Source organism: Petromyzon marinus, chromosome 56 (assembly GCF_048934315.1).
Source record: "Petromyzon marinus isolate PM22_M1 ecotype Great Lakes invasive population chromosome 56, UKy_Petmar_22M1.pri1.0, whole genome shotgun sequence".
In the NCBI taxonomy this organism is placed as follows: Eukaryota; Metazoa; Chordata; class Hyperoartia; order Petromyzontiformes; family Petromyzontidae; genus Petromyzon; species Petromyzon marinus.
In genome coordinates, this window is record NC_133722.1 from 4,379,599 (window position 1) to 4,396,696 (window position 17,098).

The following is a 17,098-nucleotide window of genomic DNA, read 5'->3' on the forward strand; positions in this document are numbered from 1 at the left end:
CACTCTCTCTCTCAATCTCTCACTCGCTCTCTCAAGCTCTCTCTCTCTCACTCTCTCTCAAGCTCTCACTCTCTCTCACTCAATCTCTCACTCGCTCTCTCAAGCTCTCACTCTCCCTCTCACTCGCTCTCTCAAGCTCTCACTCTCTCTCTCACTCTCTCTCAAGCTCTCACTCTCTCTCTCACTCGCTCTCTCAAGCTCTCACTCGCTCTCTCACTGTCTCACTCGCTCTCTCACTCTCTCACTCTCTCTCTCAAGCTCTCACTCTCTCCCTCTCACTGTCTCACTCGCTCTCTCACTGTCTCACTCGCTCTCTCACTGTCTCTCACTCGCGCTCACTCTCTCACACTCTCTCCCAAGCTCTCAATCTCTCACTCGCTCTCTCACACTCGCCCTCACAAGCTCTCTCTCTCTCACTCGCCTCTCACTCTCCCTCGCTCTCACTTTCTCACTCGCTCTCTCAGCTCTCGCTCTCTCAAGCTCTCACACTCTCTCACTCTCTCTCTCGCACTCTCTCACTCTCTCAAGCGCTCTCACACTCTCACTCGCCCTCTCACTCTATATCACCGCTCTCTCTGTGTTTTTTTACGATCAGAGAAAACAAGAAGATGCTCAATGTAGTCGGCACTTTGCTTCGTTCATCATTTCGTTTTTTGCGTGTTTCTTTAACGCTTTGCTTTATGTAACCCCCCCCCCCCCCTTTTGATGAAAGATTTAACAAAATATTTCACGTTCTGCTCTCCTTACCCCTTCCCTCTCTCCCTACTCCATGTCTATGTTCCCCCTATGTTTTCTATGTAATATTTGTAATATTACTATATATATTTATCTCTCTCACGCTCCCTCTCTCTCACGATCTCTCTATACCCACGCTCTCTCTCACCACATCTCCCATCTCCGTTGTTTCATCAACAAAGGGAGGGGAGGTGGGGGGCGAGTTTCTGAAGAAAGTGGGGTGTGTGGCCGTGTGTGTCTGCCTGTGTGTGGCCGTGTGTGACTGCCTGTGTGTGGCCGTGTGTCTGCCTGTGTGTGGCCGTGTCTGTCTGTGTGTCTGCCTGTGTGTGTCTGTGTGTGGCTGTGTTTGTCTGCCTGTGTGTGGCTGTGTGTCTGCCTGTGTGTGGCCGTGTCTGTCTGTGTGTGTCTGCCTGTGTGTGGCCTGTGTGTCTGCCTGTGTGTGGCTGTGTGTGGCTGTGTGTGTCTGCCTGTGTGTGGCCGTGTCTGTCTGTGTGTGTCTGCCTGTGTGTGTCTGTGTGTGGCTGTGTGTGTCTGCCTGTGTGTGGCCGTGTGTCTGCCTGTGTGTGGCCGTGTCTGTCTGTGTGTGTCTGCCTGTGTGTGTCTGCCTGTGGCTGTGTGTGTCTGCCTGTGTGTGGCTGTGTGTGTCTGCCTGTGTGTGGCTCTGTGCGTCTGCCTGTGTGTGTCCGTCTTTGTGTCTGCGTGTCTGTCTTGTTAAGTGTGTCTGTGTAAGTGTGTCTGTGTGTGGCTGTGTTGTCTTTCTGTCTGTGCCTTTCTCTGCTTATGTGCGGTTTGTGTGCGTCTGCCTAATTGTGTGCGTGTGTGTCTGGGTGTGGCTGTGTGTGCGGAGTGTCCGCGCGTGTCTTTTGTTGACACGCCTGTTGTGTGTGCGTGTGTGTTGAGTCAATTGAATGGGGGAGCAGTGGCGCAGTGGTTAGCGCACTGCGCTCTGAACGCAGCCAGCGGAACCCCGAATTCACGCCGTGGCTCACATTGGCGGCGAATATCTGAGCGGCTGGCTCTGGGCATCCTCTAGGGAAACTCAGCCTTAAATGAGTAGCTGGTACTGTGTGTGGTATTGAACATCGGCACTGGGGGGGGGGGGGGGGGGGGGGGGGGGGGGGAGAGACAAAGGCGGCTCGGCGTGGTTCTGGCCACACCTCCGCGCCCGTGCGCCGTGCTCGCTAACAGCACTTGCCCCGACAGCCTGTGGAGGCTACACGTGGGGGAGGGAGTCTCTGTATTTGGTGTGTGTGCGCGCGTATGTAAGTGTGGGTGTGTGTGTAAGTACGTTCATTACGTGGACCCTCTCCGACTTGTGCCATCAGAAATCCGCCGACGAATATGATGATGACGACGACGACGATGATGATATTGATGATTATTTTCATAAGATACAGGAGCCAGAGGAGATGTAATTGTGAGTCAAGGAGATGCAGCGAGCACGTGAGTGCAAAGGAGATCGTTCTTGCGAATAGCGACCAGCGAGGGTACTGATGGAGGTGATGATGTGAGAGATGATAACGACGGTGATGATGATGATGAATCTGGACCAGTGAAAATGGTGATGGACGAGATAGTGAGGAGGTAGAATTTGACCACACGCGTTGACGAAGACAGGTGATGTGGATGCCCGGTGATGATTTATAACGAGATGATGATGATGATGTTCATTTAGACGATGTGCATACTCACGGTGAAGAAGACACTGATGATGATGATGACGATGATGTAGATTGTAGAGGATCGTGAAGATAACTTTAATGACAACACGGATGAGCATGGTTCTGGTCTAAAACATTTGAAGACTGCCGACGATGATGATGATGATGAAGACAATGATGAAGCCACTGCCGACGATGATGATGATGTAGAGGATGATGAAGACACTGCCGATGATGATGATGTAGAGGATGATGAAGACACTGCCGTTGATGATGATGATGTAGACGATGATGAAGCCACTGCCGATGATGATGATAATGATTAAGAGGATGATGAAGACACTGCCGACGATGCTGATGATGTAGAGTACAATGGAGACACTGCCGATGATGATGATGTAGAGGATGATGAAGCCACTGCCGACGATGATGATGATGTAGAGGATGATGAAGACACTGCCGTTGATGATGATGATGATGTAGACGATGATGAAGCCACTGCCGATGATGATGATGATTAAGAGGATGATGAAGACACTGCCGACGATGCTGATGATGTAGAGGATGATGAAGACACTGCCGACGATGCTGATGATGTAGAGGATGATGAAGACGATGATGAAGACACTGCCGACGATGCTGATGATGATTAAGAGGATGATGAAGACACTGCCGTTGATGATGATGATGTAGAGGATGATGAAGACGATGATGAAGCCACTGCCGATGATGATGATGATGATTAAGAGGATGATGAAGCCACTGCCGACGATGCTGATGATGTAGAGTACAATGGAGACATCACTGCGTCTGCTGCTATGCTTCTGATTCTGCTACTCATGATCCTCTTGCTGGCAACCACCACCACGACCACCACCACCACCACCACCCTTCGCAGCTGAACCCCTCTCTCCTCCATGGCCACCGCCGCGCGTATGAAGACGGAGGGGGAGGACTCCTTCGTGGTGTTCACTCCGGGCGATCGCACGGCCACTGTGACACGTTCGGGCCTCCTGAGCGAGCCGCGAGCCTCCTCCTCGTCCACCTCCTCCTCCTCCAGGTGGAGGGCCGCTCTCGCGACTCCTGACCGCTCCCCCGAGTCTGACCACCACCACCACCATCACCGCCGCAGCAGTGGGCCGAGTTCACAGACCCCGCGGGGTCCCGGTGGGAGTGGGGAGAGGAGGACGAGGAGGTCGCGCCGGCAGCAGCGCTTCGTGGAGAAGGACGGCCACTGCAATGTCCAGCACGGCAACGTTAGCGGCGAGGCTGGCCGCTACCTCTCCGACATCTTCACCACCTTGGTGGACCTCCGCTGGCGATGGAACGTGGCCATCTTCGTGCTCACCTATTCCACGGCGTGGCTCGCCATGGGCTCGCTCTGGTGGGGCATCGCTTACCTGCGCGGTGACCTCGACGCCGCGCTGCACGGCGGCGATAGCGGAGGAGGATGCGGAGGAGGCGATGGAGGAGAAGGAGGTGGAGGCGATGGAGGAGGAGGAGGAGGAGGTGGAGGTCGAGGAGGTGTCTCCTACTCGCCGTGCGTCGCCAACGTGCACAGCTTCGCCACCGCCTTTCTCTTCTTCATTGAGACAGAGGCGACCATCGGATACGGCCACCGCTACATCACGGAGCGCTGCCCCGAGGGCATCCTCCTCTTCCTCTTCCAGTCGCTCCTCGGCTCCGTGGTGGACGCCTTCCTCATGGGCTGCATCTTCATCAAGGTGAGGAGGAGGAGGACGCGGTGGAGGTGCAGCGGCAGTGACGATGTCGACCGTCTTCAGCTCGGAGGTCGAGAGGCAATCGCTGATGGTTCGGCTCTCGCCCGTCCGTCGCGGAGGGCTCGTGTCTCCACGCGTGTCCCGTGTCCCCCGCGTCTCCACGCGTGTCCCGTGTCCCCCGTGTCCCCACGCGTGTCCCGTGTCCCCCGTCTCCCCACGCGTGTCCCGTGTCCCCCGTGTCTCCACGCGTGTTCCGTGTCCCCACGCGTCCCCCGTGTCCCCCGTGTCTCCACGCGTGTCCCGTGTCCCCCGCGTCCCCACGCGTGTCCCCCGTGTCCCCACGCGTGCCCCGTATCCCCACGCGTGTCCCCCGTGTCCCCCGTGTCCCACGCGTGTCCCCCGTGTCCCACGCGTGTCCCCCGTGTCCCACGCGTGTCCCCCGTGTCCCACGCGTGTCCCCCGTGTCCCACGCGTGTCCCCCGTGTCCCACGCGTGTCCCCCGTGTCCCACGCGTGTCCCCCGTGTCCCACGCGTGTCCCCCGTGTCCCACGCGTGTCCCCCGTGTCCCACGCGTCCCCCGTGTCCCCACGCGTGCCCCGTGTCTCCACGCGTGTCTCCACGCGTCCCCCGTGTCCCCACGTGTCCCCGTGTCCCCACGCGTCCCCCGTGTCCCTACGCATCCCCCGTGTCCCCACATATGTTCCCTGTGTCTCTCAAAGTGTCACCACTTGATTTGTCTCTCTGTGTCCTCGTCCCTCCCCGTGTCGCACCCCCCCACCACCCCCACCCTCGTGTCTCCCCCGTCTCATATCCCCGCATGTCCCCCGTGTCTCTTCATCTCCACGTGACTGTCTACCCCGTGTCTCTCCTCGTGTCTCTCCTCGTGTCCCTCCCAATGCCCTCATGTGTCTCCCCCCACGTGCCGCCTCGTGTCTTCATATTCTTTGTCTCCCCATGTCTCTGTCTCCCCATGTCCCGGCGTGTCTCCTCTCTCTCCCCGACCTACACCCCCCCGTGTCTCTTCTCTCTCCCCGACCTACACCCCCCCCCCCCCCCCCACGTGTCTCCTCTCTCTCCCCGACCTACACCCACCCCCGTGTCTCCTCTCTCTCCCCGACCTACACCCACCCCCGTGTCTCCTCTCTCTCCCCGACCTACACCCACCCACGTGTCTCCTCTCTCTCCCCGACCTACACCCCCCCCCCCCCCCCCACGTGTCTCCTCTCTCTCCCCGACCTACACCCCCCCCCCCCCCCGCGTGTCTCCTCTCTCTTCCCCGACCTACACACCCCCGCCCATCCCTCCCCCACCTCGTGTCTCGTGCCACGTGCCCACGAGGAAGATGTCCCAGCCGAAGAAACGGGCCGAGACGCTGATGTTCAGCCGCGAGGCGGTGGTCTCGAGCCGGGACGGACGCCTCTGCCTCATGTTCCGCGTGGGGAACCTGCGCAGCAGTCACATGGTGTCCGCTCAGATTCGCTGCAAGCTCATCAAGGTATCCTCCGCTTCAGCATCATCATCATTATTATTACTAAGTATTATTGTTATTGTGACGATACGTCCTCGCTTAACGCCTGGTCTTCACACTTTGAAGCGCGTTGTCGATATACAGGGAGTTCTCTACTTACGAACGCGTTGGGTTCCAGAGGTCTGTTCGTAAGTCGATTTGTTCGTAAGTCCAACTTTACTCCTGTTGATTCCAAACACGTTGTATGGCGTGTACACTAAACACGGGGAATGGCTTTAAAAGTTATATAATCTCCTGTAGATCTAAATGTAGAAGCCACGGGTTCTTCACGTTCTTCAGATGTAGATGCCACTGGTTCTTCACGTTCTGTGGATGTAGATGCCACTGGTTCTTCACGTTATGTAGATGTAGATGCCACTGGTTCTTCACGTTCTGCAGATGTAGATGCCACTGGTTCTTCACGTTCTGCAGCTGTAGATGCCACTGATTCTTCACGTTCTGCAGATGTAGATGCCACAGGTTCTTCATTTTCTGCAAATGTAGATGCCACTGGTTCTTCATGTTCTACAGATGTAGATGCCACTGGTTCTTCATGTTCTGCAGATGTAGATGCCACTGATTCTTTACGTTCTGCAGATGTAGATGCCACTGGTTCTTCATGTTCTGCAGATGTAGATGCCACTAGTTCTTCACGTTCTGCAGATGTAGATACCACTGGTTCTTCACATTTTGCAGATGTAGATGCCACTGGTTCTTCATGTTCTGCAGATGTAGATGCCACTGGTTCGTCACGTTCTGCAGATGTAGACACCACTGGTTCTTTACGTTCTGTAGCTGTAAATGCCACTGGTTCTTCATGTTCTGCAGATGTAGATGCCACTGATTCTTCACGTTCTACAGATGTAGACGCTACTGGTTCTTCATGTTCTACAGATGTAGACGCTACTGGTTCTTCATGTTCTGCAGATGTGGACGCCAATGGTTCTCCATGTTCTGCAGATGTAGATGCCACTGATTCTTCACGTTCTGTAGATGTAGACGCTACTAATTCTTCACGTTCTACAGATGTAGACGCCACTGGTTCTTCACGTTCTACAGATGTAGATGCCACTGGTTCTTCATGTACTGCAGATATAGATGCCACCACCGCCATCCACTGCGCGGTGGTTAAAATTACGACTCTCTGTCCGAAGAGGCAACTGGAAACACTTTTCGCACAACATGGTACGCGCCCCCCGTTATAACGCAAAACGCGCCCCCCCCCGTTATAAGGCAAAACGCGCCCCCCCTCGTTATAACGCAAAACGCGCCCCCCCCCGTTATAACGCAAAACGCGCCCCCCGTTATAACGCAAAACGCGCCCCCCGTTATAACGCAAAACGCGCCCCCCCCGTTATAACGCAAAACGCGCCCCCCCCGTTATAACGCAAAACGCGCCCCCCCTCGTTATAACGCAAAACGTGCCCCCCCCGTTATAACGCAAAACGCGCCCCCCCCGTTATAACGCAAAACGCGCCCCCCGTTATAACGCAAAACGCCCCCCCCCCTCGTTATAACGCAAAACACGCCCCCCCCGTTATAACGCAAAACGCGCCCCCCCCCGTTATAACGCAAAACGCGCCCCCCGTTATAACGCAAAACGCGCCCCCCTCGTTATAACGCAAAACACGCCCCCCCCCCGTTATAACGCAAAACGCACCCCCCGTTATAACGCAAAACGCGCCCCCCCTCGTTATAGCGCAAAACGCGCCCCCCCCCCCGTTATAACACAAAACGCGCCCCCCGTTATAACGCAAAACGCGCCCCTGTTACAACGCGGGTTCTGAGCGGTCGACAGCGAACTACTTTCTTACTAAACCGGCTGAGCGGCACGATACGGTACGCGGAATGATACGTTAACGTGGCGGCGTACCCTCATTTCTGCTCGCTGTGTGCGTAGTAGTACATCGTATCTCGCCAAACATGAACAATTAACACGTCGGCTTTCACGACCAATACTATTTATAACAAAGGTTTTTTTTTTTAAATCGTGAATAAACCTCATCGTCTTACATTATGTGTGGAAATTGTTCTCGCTTAACGCGTTTTTTGCTTAACTTTTCACGAACGCATCTACGGCGTTAAACGAGCACTCGCTTGGTAGAACCTTCAACTCGTAACACTCTCTCTCTCTCTAACACTCTCTCTCTCTAACACTCTCTCTCTAACACTCTAACACTCTCTCTCTCTCTAACACTCTCTCTAATACTCTCTCTCTAACGCTCTCTCTCTCTAACACTCTCTCTCTCTCTAACACTCTCTCTCTAACACTCTCTCTCTCTCTAACACTCTAACACTCTCTCTCTCTCTCTAACACTCTAATACTCTCTCTCTAACGCTCTCTCTCTCTAACACTCTCTCTCTCTAACACTCTCTCTCTCTAACACTCTCTCTCTAACACTCTCTCTCTAACACTCTCTCTCTCTAACACTCTCTTTCTAACACACTCTCTCTCTCTAACACTCTCTCTCTAACACTCTCGCTCTAACACTCTCTCTCTCTCTAACTCTCTCTCTAATACTCTCTCTCTAACACTCTCACACTCTCTAACACTCTCTCTCTAACACTCTCTCTCTCTCTAACACTCTCTAACACTCTCTCTCTCTATCTCTCTAACACTCTCTCTTCTTACACTCTCTCTCTCTAACACTCTCTCTATCTCTAACACTCTCTCTCTCTCTAACACTCTCTCTCTCTCTCACACTCTCTCTTCTTACACTCTCTCTCTAACACTCTCTCTATCTCTAACACTCTCTCTCTCTAACACTCTCTCTCTAACACTCTCTAACACTCTCTCTTCTTACACTCTCTCTCTAACACTCTCTCTATCTCTAACACTCTCTCTCTAACACTCTCTAACACTCTCTCTTCTTACACTCTCTCTCTAACACTCTCTCTATCTCTAACACTCTCTCTCTAACACTCTCTAACACTCTCTCTAACACACTCTCTCTCTCTCTAACACTCTCTAACACCCTCTGCTCCTCTGGTCAACCGCGGCTCTCACCCCCACGACCCAGTCTCGCCAGACGGCCGAGGGTGAGTTCCTGCCGCTTGACCAGCTCGACCTGGACGTTGGCTTCAGCTCAGGCGCCGATCAGCTCTTCCTCGTCTCCCCGCTCACCATCTGCCACGTGGTGGACGCGCGCAGCCCCCTGTACGAGATGTCGCGCGCCTCGCTGCACGACGGCTCGCCCCAGCTCGAGATCGTCGTCATCCTGGAGGGCATCGTGGAGACCACCGGTGCGTCGTGGTGTTTAAAAACCAGCAGCCGCACCACCACCACCACCACCACCGCCATCATCCCCACCAGCCCCACCGGCCCCACCACCTCCACTACCACCACTGCACCAACACCCCCACCGCCCCACACCTACAACCCCCACCCCACCACTCCACCACCACCCCCACCCCATGCCCACCATACCACCCCACACCACCACCACCACCACCCCCACTAATCTCACCCTCACCTCCGCCAGCCCCACCACCAAAACCCCCACCACCACCCCCACCACCACTCTCACCACCCCACCCTCACCCCCACCACCACCATCATCAGTGTGAGTTAGGGGGTTTCACTATCGCCGATAAGACATCATCAGTGTGAGTTAGGGGGGGTCACTTTGGCCGATAAGACATCATCAGTAGGACACGTGTGTGTTTGTAACACACGTGTCCAGTAGGGGCACGTGTGTTTTTAACACACACACACACACGTGTCCAGTAGGGACACGTGTGTGTGTGTGTGTTAAAAAAACACACGTGTGTGTGTGCGTTTTTAACACACGTGTCCAGTAGGGGCACGTGTGTGTTTTTAACACACACGTGTCCAGTAGGGGCACGTGTGTTTTTAACACACACACACGTGTCCAGTAGGGACACGTGTATGTGTGTGTTAAAAAAAAACACACGTGTGTGTGTGCGTTTTTAACACACGTGTCCAGTAGGGGCACGTGTGTGTTTTTAACACACACGTGTCCAGTAGGGGCACGTGTGTGTTTTTAACACACACACGTGTTCAGTAGGGGCACGTGTGTGTTTTTAACACACACACGTGTCCAGTAGGACACGTGTGTGTGTTTGTAACACACACACACGTGTCCAGTAGGGGCACGTGTGTGTGTGTGTTTTTAACACACGTGTCCAGTAGGGGCACGCGGTCAGCAAATTTAAAACGACAAAACGATGCAAAAACACCACGATGGGAGTGCGAAGTAGATCAAAGGTAGAAGCAAGTCGCGTAATAAACACGAACCAGACAACGGTCTCGTCTCATCCACCACCACCACCACTGTGTTCAACTACCACCACCACACCACCACCACTGTGTTCATCCACCACCACCACCACACCACCACCACACTGTGTTCAACCACCACCACCACCACACTGTGTTCAACCACCACCACACCACCACCACTGTGTTCATCCACTACAGCACACTCACGCTCCCACTCATTCACTCACGCACTCACCCACCCATTCACCCACTCACTCACCCACTCACTCACTCACCCACTCATTAATTCACTCACCCACCCACTCACCCACTCACTCACCCACCTGCTCACTCACCCACCCGCTCACTCACCTACCCACTCACCCGCTCACTCACTCACCCACTCACTCACCCACCTGCTCACACACCCACGCACTCACCCACCCACTCATTTATTCACCCGACCATCGTCGCCTCCAGCCTTGTCGAGGCCGCGGTCTGCCAGACCAGCCGGGCCTCCTGGACGGCAGCTCGCATCCACGCAGCCCTTCCAGCAAGCAGCGAGCCGCCCGCCAACCCTGAGACGTCCCCAGCGTTCACACCGGCGCGCGATCGCGACGCTGGCCGAGTTGGTGGTGTGGGCAAGGCTGAGTGAGACCACGCCCACTTGCGCGTTCGCGGTCGTGGTCGCGGTTAGCGAGCGGCGCCACGAACCCGGCGACCCGAGTTCGACTCCCCGCTCACGGCCAACACCCAGTGACGTTCGTCTTAACCGGTCCTGGGGCCTCCCCCTAGGTCGACTCGGCCTCAAACGAGTACCCGGTGCGGTGTGTGGTAGACATCGCCACTGGGGAGACAAAGGCGGCCGGGCGTGGTGCCGGCCACCCACCCACCCCCTCGTGCGCCACAGTGCCGGTAGCCTTCACAGGTGCTGCTCGCTAACAGCACTTGCCCCAACAGTCTGCCAAGGCTATACGGGGAGAGAGGCAGGGGGGGTGGTGGGTATCTTTGCCTTTGTGTTGCATTGATCCCGTGGGTGGTGAGCGCAGGGATGACGTGCCAGGCGCGCACCTCGTACACGGAGGACGAGGTGCTGTGGGGGCACCGCTTCCTGCCCGTGATGTCCCTGGAGGAGGGCTTCTTCCGCGTCGACTACTCGCAGTTCCACGCCACCCTCGAGGTGCCCACGCCGGAGCTGAGCGCGCGTGAGCGGGACGAGCTCGAGGCGAGCTGGGGCCTTGAGGGGCCCGGCTACGCCGCGTGGCCGCAAGAGAAGAACGGCCGCCGTGGCCTTGGCGACGGAGGAGGAGATGGAGGAGGAGATGGAGGAGGAGGAGATGGAGGAGGAGGAGATGGAGGAGGAGATGGAGGAGGAGATGGAGGAGGAGATGGAGGAGGAGATGGAGGAGGAGGAGGGCGAGATGGAGCAGGTGCAGGAGGAACAGGAGGTAGAGGCTGCGTGGGCGCTCCGACCTTGACCCCGAATAGAACGCCGACCTTGACCTCCAGCCTCGCTGTGCATAGGCAGCAGCATCATCAGCAGCAGCAGCAGCATCAGCAGCAGCAGCATCATCAGCAGCAGCAGCATCATCATCAGCAGCAGCAGCATCAGCAGCATCATCAGCAGCAGGTCGCACTGCCGCCCAAACTCCGGAAGATGAGCGTCGGCTTCGAAGTTCAATCCCGGACACTGGCGGGGAAGATGGGGGGCCAGGGCGTGCCGGGGGGGCTGGGGGGGCTCGGGGAGGGGGGGCTGGGGGGGAGGCCCAGGGTCGGAAGTTCCCCCGGGGGGGCCCAGCGGAGGCCTCGGCACCGCGCCGCTTGGAGCTCGGCGGGCGACCTCGTGGGGGACCCGTCCGTGGTCCAGGAGTCCAACTCGGGCCGCGTCATCCGCGGTGGCACTGAACCACCACAACAACAACAACAACCGCCGCCACCACCACCACCACAGCCACCACAGCCACCACAGCCGGCGTCGGCGTGGAGGCAGGCTGGACACCAACTGCCGGCGAAAGTGCGCAAGATGAACGGATGAGCCGGACAAGAGGATAAACTGAGCACGGCCATGGGAACGTGGAATGGCCGCCACTGGCTTATGATCATCAACGAAGAGTTGTAGGGGAACTGTCAATCAACTCTCGTGGGGGGTGGGGGGGGGCACAGAGGCTGTGTCCCGGACCCCCACACAGCGGCGCGAGGAGCTGACTCTGCCTTGGCTCTGCCGAGATGCGGGCTGATCACAGGGCTTAACGCCACTGTGTGTGTGTACACGTGTGTGTGTGTGTGTGCATGTGTGTGTGTACACGTGTGTGTGTGTGCATGTGTGTGTGTACACGTGTGTGTGTACAGGTGTGTGTACACGTGTGTGTGTATGTGTGTGTACACGTGTGTGTGTACACGTGTGTGTACACGTGTGTGTAGATGTGTGTGTACACGTGTGTACACGTGTGTATGTGCACACGTGTGTGTGTGTGGACGTGTGTGTACATTGTGTATATGTGTGTGTGTACACACGTGTGTATGCGTACACGTGTGTGTGTACACGTGTGTGTGTGTAGATGTGTGTGTATACACGTGTTTTGTTGTTGTTGGGGAGCGGTGGTGTAGTGGTTAGCGCGCTGCGCTACGAACCCGGCCATCCGGGTTCGATTCCCGATCACGGTCACCAACACCAGTGACGATTATCTGAACCGGTCCTGGGCCTCCCCTAGGTCGACTCAGCCTCAAATTAAAACTAATTTCTTTCGAACTGCTCGTTGTTCTTGTTGCTGTTGTGCTTGCTGTCCTCCTCCACCACCCCCCGCACCCACGATTAGCGCGGTTGGCTACGCACGGCGCGAAAGAAGTCCAACGTACATCTCCACTTGGGGGGATGGGTGGCCAGCAACCACGCCCGACCGCCTTTGTTTCCCTATCGGCACCAGGTTCTCATTTGAGGCTGAGTCGACCGCCACAGGGTGCCCGTTTACTCGCACGTTGCCACAAAAGTCTGCGCGTCTTTAGGGCGGGATCTGTGTCTTTGCGTGCGCGTCTCTGCGTGTGCGTTGATATATTATCGGGATCAATTCTGGCGGCAGCGGTTGCGTTGGCTGGGTCCTGTAGCCCGGGTGCCATGGGGCGCCGCGGTGGCTAGGAGATGTTAACGACCTCGCCTGGTATACAGCAGGTCGTGGGTCTTTCGGTAAAGTCACGTAGAAGGGAAATAATGAAATAATAAAAATATAAAGCAATAACATTCTCACGACGTTTCGATTGCAACACAAGCAATCGTCATCAGGTGTGAAAACCGCCACTTTTTTAAAAAAAATATTGCTGTGGTTTTCACACCTGATGATGATTGCTTGTGTTGCAATCGAAACGTCGTGAGAATTGTATAGTTGTATTTTTTTTATTTCATTATTTCCCTTCTACGTGGTGACTTTACCGAAAGAACCAAGAATATGAATCCCTGCAGTCACGAAAGCTTTAAATCGAAAAAAAGGCTGCTGTATATTTGGAGTTTGCGTGTCTCTCTCTCTCTTTCACTCATCATTATCACGGTGGCTAGGAGATGCTAACTACCTCGCGTTTAGAATCAACGTCACGCGTTTAGATTATTTGGCTGCTGCTACGATTGTCCACGTCATGATGATGATGATGCTTCGCCGAGCTATCGTTTTGTGATGGCCAGGTCGCTTCTGAAAAAGAGAGGAGATACGCAGCTCAGCGAGGGCCTTACCTGGTCCAATAAAAACAACAATAATTTATACTCTTTGGTTCTATTGGGTAAAGTCACGTAGGTAAAAAATAAAATAACAAAAATCACTTTTTACCTACATGACTTTACCCAATAGAACCAAAGAGTATGGATCTTAGCAGTCACGAAAGCTTTAAATCTAGAACAATAATTTAGAATGTTTTTGACTGACACATGACCTGCAGATGCACCACGTGCGCTCTCCGTAGTCGAGTGTTTTTGTTGGGTTACATCGCGTGAATATATTAGAGTGTGAGAGTGTGTGTGTGTGTGTGTAAGAGTGTGTGTGTGTGAGAGTGTGTGTGTGAGTGGAGAGTTTCCCATACCTAGGCAGTGTGTTTATGACCGGCTCCAGTTTAATAGCAGAGGTCTCACTCCGAATCAGTCGAGCGGCAATATCTTTTCATCGGTTGCGTAACCCTGTGTGGAAGCTACCTGGTCTGTCGCTCCGCACTAAGCTTCAGGTCTTCTCGGCCACGGTCATTCCCTCCCTTCTCTACGCTTGCGAAACGTGGACCCCCTTAATGGAGCATCTTCGCCGGTTAAAAACATTTAGGCTAGCCTGCCTACGATCCATCCTGGATTTAACCAGGCTGGATTGTGTGAGGAGCTCACAAATCCTTGACGGATCTGGGCAAGGTCCCATCGGTGAGCTCCTCCGGCAGGCAAAGCTGCGTTGGCTGGGTCATGTAGCCCGCATGCCCAGCCACCGCATGCCGAAACAGCTTTTGTTCGGCCGGATCGAGGGGGCTAAACGGGCGCGGCACGGGCTAGAAAAGAGATGGAGTGATGTGGTACAGGAGGCCGTGGAGCTGAGTGGACTTGCCGATGACTGGTACCAGCGGTGTAAAGATCGGCCTCTGTGGAGGAGGCTCGTGAAGGACGCTACTGGGCAGTTGGAGGCAGTCGCCCTCCAACAACAGCGGAGGGCGGAGGAGCGACGCTCACAACAACGAGCGGAGCGCCGGGTGGCTAAAGCACAGCAGGTTGGCACAGTAGGGGGCACAGGTGGTGCATCAGCCACTCATCTCAGTCAGTCGACCCGTGGCACCTGGATCTGCCCCGTGACCTCCTGCCAGCGGGCGTTCGACACTTCACGTGATAGCCTCAAGGTGCACATAGCCTGGCACAAGCGTCGTGGTGACGTCACCGCCACTTAGTGGCGAATGGCGGTTGGTGTTGATTGGTGTTGTATCCGCGTTGTCTCGTAGCTGCCACGTGCTTCGTCGCTCACGTTTCCTACCCGGCATGCATTTCGACATTTCTCCTTGCACGGTATCCATGCCGCAGCCTCCTGCGCCCTTCTCCACCCCCCCCCCCAACACTGAAAGGCCTAGAACCGCGAATATATGTGACGAAGGGCCATTGCCCGAAACGTCGCCTATTGTATACCCCCCCCTACCCCCCATCCCCTTTAAGACTACGATGTTATAGAGGAACGTGTGGCATGTCTCTGCATGTTCTATTTGTGTTTGTTAATGGGCGAGAACTCGGGAGGGGTGGGGACGAAATGAAGCCCACAACGCTCTACGCGAGCGTTAATCGCTGCACCAGTTCACGTTGTCTGAAACTCCCTAGATCCCAAATCGACCTCGTCGTTGTGAAGAGCCATGGAGGAGGCGGTGGGTGGGGGTGGTGGAGAGGAGAGGGGTGGGCCACAGATTTGGGCTGCGTCGGATTTGACTCGTCGAGTATTAAATGGAAATCTAAAACAGCTGTCTGAGTTGCGTTTGAATGAATGCTAAAGAACAGAGAATGCGCGGAGTGGCTTTCGTTTGGTGGCGATGGGCGGGTGGGGATGAGCAGGGGGGCGGAAATAAATATACAATGGTTGACGTTTCGGGCAATGGCCCTTCTCCACATCGTACATTTACGTCTTTAGAGCGGACCTCATGGAGGTGTGCCGGGCCGGCCTTCGTATAGGTATTCGCTAACGGCACTTTCCCCAAAAGTGTGAAGTGATGTCTGTAGCTGGTGAGCCTGGGTGTTGGACGTGAGCGGGAGTCGAACTCGGGTCGCCGGGTTCGTGGAGCCGCTCGCTAACCGCGACCACGACCGCGAACGCGCAAGAGGGCGTGGTCTCACTCAGCCTTGCCCACACCACCAACTCGGCCAGCGTCGCGATCGCGCGGCGGTGTGAACGCTGGGGACGTCTCAGGGTTGGCGGGCGGCTCGCTGCTTGCTGGAAGGGCTGCGTGGATGCGAGCTGCCGTCCAGGAGGCCCGGCTGGTCTGGCAGACCGCGTCCTCGACAAGGCTGGAGGCGACGATGGTCGGGTGAAACAATGAGTGGGTGGGTGAGCGGGTGGGGGGGGGGTGTGAGCGAGTGGGTGGGTGGGTGGGTGAGTGGGTGGGTGAGCGGGTGGGTGAGTGAGCGGGTGAGTGAGCGAGTGGGTCAGTGGGTGAGTGAGTGAACGGGTGGGTGAGTGAGTGAGTCAGTGGACGAGTGAGTGAGTGGGTCAGTAGGTGAGTGATTGAGTGGGTGGGTGAGTGAGCGGGTGGGGGGGGGGTGAGTGAGTGAGCGGGTGGGTGGGTGAGTGGGTGAGTGAGTGAGTGGATGGGTGAGTGAGTGGGTGTGTGAGCGGGTGAGTGGGTGGGTGAGTGGGTGAGTGAGCGGGTGGGTGAGCGAGTGGGGGGGTGAGTGAGCGGGTGTGTGAGCGGGTGAGTGGGTGAGTGGGTGGGTGAGCGGGTGGGGGGGTGAGTGAGCGGGTGTGTGAGTGGGCGAGTGAGCTGGTGGGTGGGTTAATGGGTGAGTGAGCGGGTGGGTGACTGAGTGGGTGAGTGAGCTGGTGGGTGGGTGAGTGAGTGAGTGAGGGGGTGGGTGAATGAGCGTGTGGGTGAGTGGGTGAGTGAGCGGTTGGGTGGGTGAGTGAGCGGGTGAGTGAACGGGTGGGTCACTGGGTGAGTGAGTGAGCGGGTGGGTGAGTGAGTGGGTTAGTGGGTGAGTGAGTGAGTGGGTCAGTGGGTGAGTGAGTGAGTGGGTGGGTGGGTGGGTGAGTGAGCGGGTGGGTGGGTGAGTGGGTGGGTGAGTGAGTGGGCGGGTGAGTGAGTGGGCGGGTGAGTGGGTGGGTGAGTGAGTGGATGTGTGAGCGGGTGAGTGGGTGGGTGTGCGGGTGGGTGAGTGGGTGAGTGAGCTGCAGGGTGGGTGAGTGGGTGAGTGAGCGGGTGGGTGAGCGGGTGGGTGGGTGAGTGAGCGGGTGAGTGAGCGGGTGGGTCAGTGGGTGAGTGAGTGGGTCAGTGAGTGAGTGAGTGAGTAGGTGAGTGAATGGGTGATTGAGCGGGTGGGTGGGTGAGTGGGTGAGTGGGTGGGTGAGTGAGTGGGTGAGTTAGTGGGTGAGTGAGCGGTTGGGTGAGTGAGCGGGTCGGTGAGTGAGTGGGTGGGTGGGTGAGTGAGTGGGTGACTGAGCGGGTGGGTGGGTGAGTGGGTGAGCGGGTGTGTGAGTGGATGAATGAGCGGGTGGGTGAGTGGATAAGTGAGCGGGTGGGTGAGTGGGTGAGTGAGTTGGTGAGTGAGTGA

The 17,098-nt window shown here is 56.1% G+C and overlaps 1 protein-coding gene across 1 annotated transcript; it reads left to right on the forward strand.

The window, feature by feature from the left end:
- Positions 1-2,978: 2,978 nt before the first annotated feature.
- Positions 2,979-15,862, forward strand: LOC116954686 (uncharacterized). The gene is made up of 5 exons (XM_076052421.1): positions 2,979-4,120; positions 5,460-5,612; positions 8,645-8,867; positions 10,896-11,741; positions 15,741-15,862. Exons 1-5 carry the CDS (start codon positions 3,314-3,316, stop codon positions 15,860-15,862), a joined length of 2,151 nt encoding a protein of 716 aa, XP_075908536.1. The 5' UTR covers positions 2,979-3,313.
- The last annotated feature ends 1,236 nt before the right edge of the window (positions 15,863-17,098 follow it).

Bases quoted from the DNA above. Each gene is read 5' to 3' on its own strand.
- LOC116954686 (XM_076052421.1), top strand. From the start codon at position 3,314: ATGGCCACCGCCGCGCGTATGAAGACGGAGGGGGAGGACTCCTTCGTG. The intron at 8,868-10,895 runs GTGCGTCGTGGT...TGGTGAGCGCAG, and splicing joins GGGCATCGTGGAGACCACCG to GGATGACGTGCCAGGCGCGC. The intron at 11,742-15,740 runs GTGGCACTGAAC...GGGACGTCTCAG, and splicing joins CTCGGGCCGCGTCATCCGCG to GGTTGGCGGGCGGCTCGCTG.